The following is a 12929-nucleotide window of genomic DNA, read 5'->3' as shown; positions in this document are numbered from 1 at the left end:
TTTTGATGTAATTTCTTAAGAAAATGCATGTTTTTAAGTCTCCAAAGCCTTAGAATGTTCTTAGAATGTTCTTAAATTTTTGGGCCTCGAAACCTTATGTTCTTATATAGTTTGTTCTTATAAAAAAAAAACGTGTATTAAATAAACTAGACAATGCCACTAAAATGCCACCGTTTTAATCGCTTTTTATAAATAAATATACTGATGGTGTATGGCATTCCCTGTTTACTTTGTAAGAACGTACTCTTAGGTTCCAAATAAACGGGGGAGGGGGTTGGAAAATTTTTAAAATTTTAATAAACGGGGACCTAATTGCCGGGGGGGGGGGTTGGAAATTGTAATTACGAAAACCCAAAAATAAGGTAAATATAGGCTAAAATCAGGCTATTTAGAGCAGAATAAGGAACCTTTTTTTTGAAGGTTGAAAATTTTTTTAAAACTTAATAAACGGGGGGGGGGGGGGTCCTAATAAGGTCAGGGGGGTTGGAAAATTTTCGAAAAATTAACAAGCGGGGGGGGGGGCGTTTATTTGGAACCTAAGAGTAAACGTCCACCGCGTTTGCTAAAAGAGAACAGCTGCGCTCACTGCGGTGACAAAATATCAACAGTCTGGTGTGAAAAGTCACTAACTATCCATTCATTTTCAGGTTTCCAGGTTACATGAAGTTTTGAGTACCGAGGCTGTTTAAAATCTTTTGTAAAATTTTATTTCGCTAACCAATTTCCCAAATCACAAAATTTCGTTACAAATCATACAAATTAATTTCAGTTTTTATACCCTAAACCCTAACGTATATAAAGCTTTATCCCCAAATTTGTAAAAATACAATAAGTATATAAAAAAATTCAAAACCCAATATGAAAAATTATATTTGACAAAATGTCATCAACCCACTTATGAGCAGAAATAGTAGACGATGCTATCGTCCGTTTAAAAGTCAGTAAACGCGGGAAAGAGTTAGGGCGTCAGGGCGGTTTACGGGAAAAAAGTGGCGGTAGGATCGTCTACAGAAATAGTAAAGAACCCCTTTACATTCCCTGGACCAAGTTTCTCAATCCCGGCCACAGCCAAGCAAAATCTTTGATCGGAGTTTTTTGAAAATTGGTACCCTAATGGCTGCACTACTCAATAGCGGTGTAAATGCAGCGAGAGCGCTAGATCTTATTTCTCTGGAAAACTTATAAAGGTCAGTGTATCGATCTATTGGAGGAAACTTATCCACGTTTTCGTGTTGATGACATTTTTTACTTAATTTTGGACATTTTTTTTCCTTACCAATCTACAGACTTCATATATTCGTCCAAGAAGTCAATCATTTGTGGATAGATCACGTTTGATTCCGTTCCGTGAAACGACTGCAAAAGATCCTGGCTTCTAAAAGGGAAGGAAATACACGCTTTTTTTTATAAGAATGTTCATGATGAAAATGGCCAAAAAATTAAGAATATGGTAAGAATATCACCATCATGGAATTTGGCAACTGAACCTAAGAATGTCATTTTTAATGCATTTTAACCTGTAGATTGCCAATTTTGATCTTAACCTAAGAATACCGTAAAAATATTTTTGGATGATTTTCACCAAAAAGTTAAGAATATCCGATCAATTGAAAAACACCATTCTTATATAAAAAAAAGCGTGTATCAAACCAAACACGTCCCCAGTCCCTTAGTTCGCGTTTTCATTTTCTTTTAATTTATGCTGGTCGATAATTTCCAAAATGTGATTTAATTTATGTTTACGTATGTGTAAGTTAAAAGCGCCAATCACAGACAAAAATAATTCATACCAATATGTCAAAAATATTTTGAAAAAGGGTCAAGTAGCAGGATGAGTGTATTACACACATAGAAAATGTGAAGCTTTCCAATAAATTTTATCAATTCTTTTACATGAAAATGAAAATGAAACTCTCAAAAAATCTCAACTCTTTAAAAGATTGAAGCCTATAGATTTAAGATTTAAAGCGAGATTTGATCGAATTTCGAAAATTTATCAAAATACATGTGTTGTACTCAGGGTTACCGAGGCTTGGCTAGGCCAGGGCGATTAACAGAAAACGCTTTCAATCCCCCAGTAATAAGGGGCAAAATGGCACGGTACTTACTTGTAGTAGTCGAGTAATGGGCGTGTCATTTTATCATAAGTGTTCAAACGATTTTGAACTGTCTCCGGCTGTGAAAAGAAAGAAAAGAAGAATCACTTGACAGATTTTTAACCCGAAAATTCCCGATTTTCAAAAATCGGGCAGCAACCACATGTTATCCGGCAAACTTTTTTCTATACACTCATGTTTATCTTATCAACATGCACAAAACCGTTTTCTTATTTGATTTATATCAAAAGTTACTTTCTTTTTTTGTCTGCATGATTATGTTGAGACCGACTGTTAACTCTAGTCTTGTTTCAATGTAACAGTGGTCAAAGCAAGATTAACCTTTTATCTGAGACGGAAAATGGTTTTTACACAGCAGATTAGCACATATTCTTGAACTTTTGGTGAATTATGCAGGATTTTGAGACAGAAAAGCCTCTCTATATACTTCTCTGAGATGGAAATCCGTCTGAGACGGAAGAACTTTTAACACTGATGTAAAGAAGAGATGAAATCTTACAGGGAGAATGTTCATCAGTGAAAGTTATAAAGTACTTCTATTCAATGCCGCTGTTTACTTCGAGTTCTATCTATAAGTTATGGTCTTTTATTCTGCAGGATTAATTTGAGACCGACTGTAGAGCTGATATCATTTCTAGTCTTGTTTCAAAGAAGAGGAGATGGGGAGGAGATGATCAGAAATGTTATGTGTTGGGATAATTTGAAAGTTTACCAGTTCAATAAATGCAGTACAAACCTTATCGTCGTCTCGTTGGGTCAGCGGTTCTCCTGTTACGTCATCAAGTCCCTGGAAAACAAAGTGAAAAGTTTCGTTCTGATCAGTTCTGATTAGTAAAGAAAGGAAATAAAGTCGGAGTTACGCTCAATCTAATAGGACACCACTAGACTAAATTGATCGCAGGATAAATCAAAAATTACATATTTTAAGTTTGTATAAATTAATAAAAAATATTAATTTCCCGAAAAATTCTTAAAAAGTTATAAACACAAAACTTCGGAATCAGATCAAAGTCTAAGCCTCATTAAAGTGCTTGGCCACTAAGTGAGAGAGTCCCGGAGGAGGGGGTGCACAGACCTTGGCAGCCGACGGGGACGAAACCTTCGAGCCACGCATGGCATGCCTACGTAAGAGAATCGGCCTAAGTTGACCATCCCAATTTGGGATGAATGTTAAATGAGCTTTTGAGCGCGTAGAATGGCTAAAGCAAAACAATCGTACCAGTCATAAATATAAACATTAGAAGCCGATCACTTTCGTTTTCAAGGAAAATGCAACACAGTTTTGATTGTTTTGGTTGAACAACCAGGTCACATCGTCACATTCGCCATATCCCTTTAGAACAGGGTGTGGTATGCACAGAATGGATGATCTGTTATGAGATTAACGGGGACGTGCCTCTGGACCCTGGACCTCTGGACCGTGCCAGCAACTCAAAATAGAAATGGTGGTGATGACCAAAAGTCGATCCTATTGAATACAATTTTCAAAGCATCACGAATTCGCGACCCTGTCAGATATTCAAATATGTAGCTCAAAAAAAGGGCCTAGCTGAGGAAGTGAGTTAAGAAAACTGCTCTAAAAAGGTTTTAAACTGGCAGAAAGGAATGTTAATGGTAAGAAAATTCACTTTGGTATAATGTATGAAACCGATTCTACTCAAAAATAATTACAATGAGGAGAATACAAAAATTCAGACATTATTCACAATTTTTTTAGGTACTAAAGAGTATAATACAGTACTAAAGAGTATAAAGAGTAAAATATATACATTGAATTAAAGCACCGTCGTGTTACAGACAGACTTAGTTGTACCCCATTCCCACTGGAAAAACTGTCAAAAATATTGAACCCGTGAAAAAACAGCGCTCAAGTTTTGAGAATTTCTAAAGGTTTTTCTTTAGCTATTTACAATAATAGTATTCGAGTTCCCCACCAATTTAAAAACAAGATATTTTCCATCTCCATCTATTTTTCCCTTCTTTATTTTGTCCTCAAGACCGAACGAAAATTTCTCGGTTAGTCAATGAGACAGAGGTGTATTATCAAAAATCTCTTTTAATAATTATTGACTCAATGTGAAAACAACTCGTGGTCACTTTCAACCTCTTCAAGCGTTTTACTGCATCCTGGTTCCTCTCCGTCCGCATCTCTCGCGTTCTCGAAAACGATGACGTCATCATCTACGTCACTCATCGTGACGTCACAAAAGTCCGTCATAGTGACGTCATGTTTGTTTTGATTTTCATCATTGTCGGATTTTGAAGATCGTGAAATTAACCGATCGCGAATCGTCGATATTTGTCGTTTATGCACTCGGCGCCGACAATACAAATGAACTGGCATCGTCATAACGAGAAAAAAGACGACAACAAACCCGACTACACCGATAATAACCCATTTTGAATCCGCCGCACTGGAATCGGAATTGAAAAATACACTTTGAACGCTTCCAGCACTGATATATGGTAAGTAGCTCGTACATCTGCATTTCTCAAATACGTTGTCGGAATGATTAGTCGCGGTACGACAAGTTCCGTACTGTGTGCGTTCAGGACACTGACACTCGAAGCACGTTACATTACGTGAGTCACACGCAGTCTCGTTTTTAACGCACGTAACGCAAGTATCATTACGGAAACTTTCGTCGTTTACGATTTTACGTAACCAAAAATACGCCGGCTTTTTACAGCGGGCACCGATTAAATTCACGTTCGTTCCAAGTTGTTCAATTTTACGTAACACGGAAGACGTATGGCAATCACAACTGAAATGGTTTCCGTAGAGGCTTACGTTACTCTCACGTAAGTCAGTTAAAGCCTGTGGAAGCCTCGTCAATTTGTTGTAATCTAGCCTCAACTCATTAATAGTAATGTTCCGCGCAAAGGCTTTCGGGTGAATGAAAGATATCTTGCAACGACGAAACGATATAATACCAAATGATCGATTTCCTCCAAACATCGATTCCGATATTTCCTCGATCGGATTCTCATCAAAATCGATCGATAAGTTTGCATCTTCAAAATGTTCAAAAAAACTTGGATTTAAATCCTGGATGAAATTTTTCGATAAATCCAATCTATTCAACTTTGGTGTATCCTCAAAAATCCTAGGATCAACGCTGACGATGAGGTTATTGTTCAACCTCAAGTTTTCCAAATAAGCCAGGTATTTCAAAGGATTACTTCTAGCCGAACCATTCGCTCTTGTGAGGCTTTCCCTGATACGATTTGAAGCCAAGTCTAAAGTCCTCAAACGTGGAAATTTGTTATAAAAATCAAGAGGAATTTCCGTTAATAGATTGCGCGATAGGTTCAAAGTTTGTACTTCTGTTAAACGTTCAAATGCCGTGACCGGGAAATGAGTCAGTAAGTTTCCAGAAAACGAAAGTGACGTCATTCGTTTTGGAATCACCTTGGCAACATGAATGAAATTTCCATCATTTAGTCCTCTAGAATCACAATCCAACTTTGTCCCATCGCAAATACATAATTCACATACGTCAAAGGTAGATCTACCATGTACGAAAAGAGGACGGTGAAATGCAGACCAGATAAGCCATGAATAAATCATAAGCCACATCATCGCAACGAACCTTGTTTTTGGTCTTTTTAAACTTTTTTAGTTACATTTTTCAGGACTAGATTTTAATGTATGATAGAATATAGTCGCCTCTCGGTTTTTTGATTTCATGATTAAAATACTTTTACAAAATCCTCAATTGAAAACTCTTTACTAAAAACTCACCAATCGTAACCCCATTGTAAAATACTTAGCACAACACTGAAGGTTTTTAAAAACTTTTTACCTACTACTCCAGGACTTAACCACAAATCATATGATTGTCCTTGACATAATAAAATAAAAACAATCTGGTCAAACCAAATCTGAGACCCTTCAAAGATTAATATTTTCCAGCAAAATACGAAACTTGGCAAAACACTGGAAGTATGCTTCATTTACAATACAAGAAACATATACTATATGATCACCCCTGACAAATAAAAATAATCTGGTCAAACCAAATCTGGGACCCTCCAGAGACTATAGAGTTTCCAGCAAAATACGAAACTTTCTAATTCAATTCAAAAGCCTTAATTTTTCTAAGATTAATATTATCTTTCAAACTATTTAAACCCAAAAATTGTTTTCTTAACGAGTCATCCATCAACGACCCTAAAATAGTATTCGTATCAAGGGAAAGGAAAGTGTTCAAGTTACCCTAACACTCAAGCAAACGTTCATATAGGCTATCAGCATCCCTCTATTTAGTCTTATTTTCTAATGAGGAATGCCAATCGGCCTCAGCTAAAAAGGATATTATCGTACACAAAGTCATAAATTTGCTTTCCTTTTCAATTTTTGTGACAAAAGTCAAAAAAGGGTCACACCACAAGAAACTCGGGGAATTTAATTGTCTACTCGTAATCGGAAATCATTATCCGGCCATAGAAACTTCCATCTCGAAACATCAAACATCAATAACATGGAAGAACTTTTGTTTATGTTTTTAAACGCTCAGTTTCAAACAAAGTTTATCAAACCAATGTTTAGCAAGAAAACAGGAAAAAAATATCGAGAAATAGAAAAGCGGATAAAATGAACCGGATTTAAAAAAAAATATTGATTTTAAAGTATTTTGGCTCAGCCTCGAGTGTTATTTTTCGAGATTCATGGGTTTTAATATTTTTAACGACTTTCGTAATATGGTTATAGTCTATTCAAACTATAAGACTACTTTAGGCGTACAAACTTTCACGATCAGAAGCTTTCACGGGGTGAAAAAATTCAAACACATTTTAAAAAATCCATGAAATTTACTTTAGAAAAAGAGCTTGAGAAAAATAAAGTTTTAACTGGCATAAACATTCAATCGCTAAGATAAAAATGTTCCATTTCCAAATTAAATGGCTACGAAATCGGCTTAAAAGTGACAAATATTCTTTTAATCTGACAAGTTGCTATATCTAACTCAACCCCAAACATCAAGACAAATCATTATCTAAGAAATAAGCCCAAAACCGAAGAAAATTCAGTAACAGATTTTTTTGCCGAAAAGAGTTTACAGTCGGTAGAGTTTGCCAGTCTTCGAAATTCTCCCGCCGATTTCTTTTCCGTATACCGCCATAACGCCATACCGCCATATTTTCCCGCCTAGTTACTATAACTGTAACGGACGATAACATCGTCAAACCCAAACATAGATTTTTAAGTCAACTGCAGTCTTATCGGAAAAATAACTCAAAATACACCTTTCCAAAAATGTTTTTTCTTCGAAAAAGATTGTAAAAAATTTGGAATTTTTTTTGGACTCAAGTCATCTGACAAAAACAAAACTTTTTCTAAAGATATTCATAAGAGTCTTAAAAAAGAGAATATTTCAAACCGCCATTTCTATAGTTGAGTAAATATTTGATTATATTAAAGTCTCCTTGGAGTTGATGTACATAACTACTCACCAGGTGAAGACAGGTGTGGAAAAAAAGCTGCTGATAGTTTGTACAGAGTATTCTCCATAACTCGAACCTTCTCAACTCGCGAATATCTTTCCAACTCGAACCTCCTCCAACTCGAACCTCCTCAACTCGAATATCTTTCCAACTCGAACCTCTTCCAAATCGAATATCTTTCCAACTAGAACCACTTCCATCTCGAATATCACTTTCACTGGAATGCCTCTTAACTCGGACGAGTTATCTCTTTCTTTCAGCTAACAAATACATTTATATATAAGACTTCAAAAAATCAAACAAAATTTAATTCGCCGTGTATCAAAGTCTCCTTGGAGTTGATGTACATAGCTACTTGGACTGATGAAGACAGGTGTGGACTTAACGGAAAAAGCTGATAGTTTGTACAGAAGAGTGTCTATAACTCGAACCTCTTTAACTCGACTGTCTTTCCAACTTGAATCTCTATATAACTCGAGTGCCTCCTTAACTCGGACAAGTTTGACAGTCCATTCAGCAATACTAAACCTCGATGAATCGAAATTTCCTTAACTCGAGCAAATTAGTGTTCTCCGTACGTGCTCGAGTTATGGAGACTCCATTGTCTATACTACGATTACGAATTACCTCTTTTTCCCTCAAAACTTCTATTTGTTGATGAAAAACCTCTCTAGAACCGAATCAGATACATCAAAAACATTTACAGTCCCCCTCTCTATGCACATAATTTACAACATAACAACATACTATGCATGGTCCACTATGCCGAATTCGTGTTTGTTTATAACGGTTTTCTAACGGTAATCGAAAAAGAGACGCGCGGTCTTTTCAAAAGTGAAATCTTCGTGAACGAAATGTACAGAATGGCCTTTTTGAAGAGGCTCGGAATATTTAACTACACCCGTCTGCATTAAAAACCCTCAGCTTAACCCTTGAGCGACCGGACTAAGGTTTTCCTATGCAGTGTGAGCCTGACTGGATTGACGGAAAGTCGCTTGGGGGAGAACTTTAAATTAATTCACCAGTTTAGAGGAAGGATCTAAAAACAGGACCAAATTTTGAGGCATTTGATTCACTTTTTCACCCATTATATTCAAAAAAAATCTATTTTTAAGGCTTTGCAGACTCTAGAACATCGAATTTCATAGGAAAATGGACAAAAATACTCACAAGACTGTTAAGAATGTTTTTAGGCTTAGAGCTCAAAACGTTAAGAACACCACAAGGCTTCAGAAACTTTGAATGCTCTTATAAAAAAGCAATTGTAGAACTCTAAAACCTCGCTGAAATGAAGAAATTTGAAATTTCTCTTTGTCGTACATTGAAAATTGAAATTTTATGATCAAACTGGGCGTCATAAGAAGGCTTCGTCGTATATATCCGCCATTGGTCCTTCACAACACAAAAGTTCGAAGACTTACCGGTGTTTTTGGAGGTGACCAGTCCGCATGATAAGTTCTCCCGGACGGCGCGTGAATCCAACGTTTCTGAAGTAAATAGAAGAAGGAAATTATATAGGAAGAAAGTCAAAAAATCAAACATAGATTTCATGAAATTTCCTCTTCCAAGGTTTACCATACTTAAAATGAGATTTTACGACTCAGGAGATAAATCTTGTTCGTATTTTTTATATCAATTCTTTCTTTACTACTTGCGTGTACGTAGTCCGTAGACCGTCCGAAATCATTTTCAAAACTTAATTCATCTCTACCCAAATAAATCTCAGCATCAAAGAAAATCCTAATACGAAATATTGCAAAAACGGGTTCGATAGACAGGGATACACAGTCCAAAACGGGCTGATATTATGAACCCCTTACCTAGGCTGTATGCATCTCTCTATGATATTATCCCATGATATGATCTTGATATAGGGGATGCACGACATGTATAAAATTTCCATCCGAGAGTTACCCCGTCTTTGAGTTTTATAAAATTCACAGAAGGACCGTGAGCTTTTTATTTCCGTGGGATTGTAACTATGGAAACATATCAGAGGGGATGCGTGCAGCCTACCCTCACCCCCAGCTGGCACACAACGTTGTTTTAATGTTCATCTAACGTTATATGGACGTTGTGAACGTTATACAAACGTTGAAACAACGTTGTGTGCCAGCTGGGCCTGTAAAGTTCACTTACAAACACCAAATATCTAGTCATACCTCTAGACGTTGGCGAATCGTATCGAAAGGGACATCTAAATTAAAGACCAGATCTACATTGGTCTTCTGTGAAAGAGCTTCTGCTTGAGAAAGAGTCCGTGGGAATCCTGAAAGCATAAAAAAGTAAATAAAGTACAAAAACCAACAACCTCTCATTAAAAATCTTTCATCCTAATCCTAGAAAAACAATAACATCATCACGGCTAAAGATACAAAACCACCGGTAGTATATTTATAAGGAGAACGAATTCATTAATAGAAGTTAAAGAGTACTTTCAGCAGTTTTGAACAAATTTGTATTCGCGAGAGTTCTAATTTCTACAGCTTCTCGTAAAAAAGACAAGAGAACTATTTCACTTGAAGTGTAGTCTAAAAGGCCAGTCATAAAGATGAGCTCACTAATCAGAAAATATTTTGGCGGCATTTCTCTCGGCCATTAAAGTTACTTATATCGGGGGGGGGGGGGGATACTAGGGTTGAGGGGTGCTGGGTATGTGCGTGCCGGTCCTCCTAACCCTGACCCTTAGAGAGACTGATTTACAGCAAAAAAGGTGGCCCTTAGAGAGGCTAGGGTGTTTTTACCAACCCTTAGAGAGACTTTGAAAGGTGAAAAACCGACCCTTAAGGCACGCACATACCCAGCACCCCCTCCCCCGGCACTTAAATCGAAAACAATCGAGTAAAAGAAAGCAAAAGCCGGATTCATTGGTTGTCTATGAACTGAACGAAACATTGAAGGAGCAGGGATTCGAATCCAAACTCCTGGTTTGAGGCACCGATGCCTTGATCGGTTAACCACGCTATCACAATAACAAAATAAGGTTATTATGAGCCTACCATCCAACAACCAACTGGTTTTCAGTTTCCCCAGTTCCTGGGATATCAGATCAACAATTAAAGGGTCTGGAACGAGCTGACCTTTCACAATGAAACTTTCTGCTTCTTTACCAGCCTCTGTTCCAGCAGAGATTTGATTTCGCAGCAAGTCACCAGAGGCTAGATGCGTTAGTTTGTAGTCAGCCACTAGTCGCTTTGAAATAGTACCTTGAGGGAAGAAGATAAATATATTTTTGACGAGTGAAATATTTACTTAGGGGAAATTAAAATCAAAGAAAATTCAATTCTGCTTAAAAATGAACGTTCAAGAGAACATTAAAAGCATTATTTCAGAGGCAGCGATTTTGCGATTATTCTTTGCGAGAATGAATTCTAGCGAATCGAACTTTTCGATTTCAATTTTTTGGCCGAATTTAGTTCCATCATAAATAAGTAATAAGAAGCCTTACGCCTTCAGGTAATTCCACTATAAATCACTGAAATGTAGTTAATCAATCACTTAGAATATACATCTATATTGTTAATACACGTTTTTTTATAAGAACAAACTATATAAGAACATAGCTAGGGCTTCGATGACCAAAATGTTAAGAACAAGTTAAGAACAATTTAAGGCTTTACAGAATCAACTTCTTAAGCAAATGGACAAAAATACTCACAAAATGGTGGAATTAAGAACATTCATTTTTAGGCTTAAAACTCAAAAAGTTAAGAAAATCTTAAGGCTTCAAAAATTTTGGTTGTTCTTATAAAAAAACGTGTAGTTGGTCAAGTTAAAAATTTGAACTTGTTACCTTTCCCACTGCCAGGAGCTCCCAAAATTAAAGTTCGTAAAATTCGACTTCCAGCCATTATCTGAATCCTCGTTTAATGTTTGTCTGTTTTTTTCCAGTAAGATGTAAAATAGAAAACGTGTTTCCCTTGTGTTTAATGTGCGTAATACAAACTCCCCCAAAAATCAATGCATATGTCTAGCTGTGTGTAAAAGTTATTAATATAAGATCCTTGGCATAAAATCTGTAATCCTAAATTGTGTTTGTTGTAGAAAATCAGGATTAAAAAATGTCCATGTGTGTATATATATGTCTTCCCAAATTGTTTTTTCAGCTCATCAATGTGTTCAGCTTTCTGATAGACAATTTTTGTGTTTTATTTTCTATAACAATATAACAGAAAAGTTATTTTATAAGATTATATTAGATCAAGTTACAGCTCTTTGCAGTAATATCTAGATATGAACTTATACCTATCTATATTAAATTAGGTAGATTGATTTTGACAGAAAAACGGTTACAGCCCTTTGTAATATCTAGGAATCAGCTTATACCTATCTATATTAAATCAGACATACACGCAATTGTGTTTTTAATGTTCACGTATATTCAATCTAGAGTAAGAGAATTCTCAAAACAATTTCAAGAACAATTGAGATGAATTCGTCAAAAATATTTGCAGAAAAACACTTTGTGAAAAATCTCAATTAAAAAAAAAAAATTTTGAACTTAATTTTTTTTCATCACTTTTTCAAAAATGTGAAAAAACTTTATCTTTCTAAATGTGAAAACATATTAGACGCTCTCATATTTGGTAAGCAATTTCCGACTTTTGTAAATTCTTTCTAAAATGGAAATCGGGGGTTCTGGAGAAAATATTGCGTCTAACACGGCATTAAAATCTTTTAAAATATGGGTAAGTTTTTGGTTGTTCCCCTTCAATTAAGAACTAAAAGGAGTACTTCAAAAGACAATTTTGAGCTTCGTTTTCAGCCTGAATTTTTCAAAACTTGCCAGGTCAAAAAAGTACTACAAAACACAGAATTTTGAAGCGTCAGCTGAAAACCTAATATTTGAGATTCACAATAGAGTAATATACGCCCTCGCTAGGCTAAGAGGAAAATAGATATACGTCAAAACAAAACAAATGTACAAAATAACAGATAAACTAAAAAAAAGTAATACATTTAAACTTATATGTTTTTACAGTATAATATCAGAAAGCTAAGGAAAAATTTTCATATTGATTTTAAGGCCTAGGGAAAAAAAAGCTAAGTTAGAATTTACAAAGTTGAGTAAGGTATGAGCTACACTAAAACCTGTTCATCAAAATTGAATCATAAAGATCCTGGGCCCTACTGTAGATCATGTTACAATTGTATTCACTCTCTTTTTATAAGAACCAGTAAACTTTGGTTGAGACTCAGCTGTTCTTATTTTTCAACATTTTAAGCCTCAAATTGTTCTTATCCTGTTCTTAAATTGTTCTTATTTTTAAGCATTTTTGAGCCTCATTGTTCTCATGAAATTGTTCTCATAAAAGAAAAAGAATATATTGAACAAAAATAAAAAGGTATAAAACAAAATCATAA

The 12929-nt window shown here is 35.6% G+C and overlaps 1 protein-coding gene across 1 annotated transcript; it reads right to left on the bottom strand.

Moving 5' to 3' along the window:
* Positions 1-1205: 1205 nt before the first annotated feature.
* On the bottom strand, positions 1206-11722 carry LOC136823815 (GTP:AMP phosphotransferase AK3, mitochondrial-like). The gene is made up of 7 exons (XM_067079987.1): positions 11359-11722; positions 10565-10771; positions 9728-9834; positions 8987-9052; positions 2854-2904; positions 2109-2176; positions 1206-1375 (listed from the first exon to the last, which is right to left on the bottom strand). Exons 1-7 carry the CDS (start codon positions 11414-11416, stop codon positions 1273-1275), a joined length of 660 nt encoding a protein of 219 aa, XP_066936088.1. The 5' UTR covers positions 11417-11722; the 3' UTR covers positions 1206-1272.
* Between the last annotated feature and the right edge of the window lie 1207 nt (positions 11723-12929).

The sequence above is a fragment of the Clytia hemisphaerica genome, unplaced genomic scaffold, assembly GCF_902728285.1.
Source record: "Clytia hemisphaerica strain Z4C2 unplaced genomic scaffold, Clytia hemisphaerica genome assembly, whole genome shotgun sequence".
Lineage (NCBI taxonomy): Eukaryota > Metazoa > Cnidaria > Hydrozoa > Leptothecata > Clytiidae > Clytia > Clytia hemisphaerica.
This window is presented reverse-complemented; position numbering and strand designations above follow the sequence as displayed.

Excerpts from the sequence above, each read along its gene's own strand:
- LOC136823815 (XM_067079987.1), bottom strand. The coding sequence starts at position 11,416 with ATGGCTGGAAGTCGAATTTTACGAACTTTAATTTTGGGAGCTCCTGGC. Across the intron at positions 2,905-8,986 it reads GGTCACCTCCAAAAACACCG|GGACTTGATGACGTAACAGG; the intron begins GTAAGTCTTCGA and ends TTTGTTTTCCAG. Across the intron at positions 1,376-2,108 it reads CCATTACTCGACTACTACAA|AAGCCAGGATCTTTTGCAGT; the intron begins GTAAGTACCGTG and ends CTTCCCTTTTAG.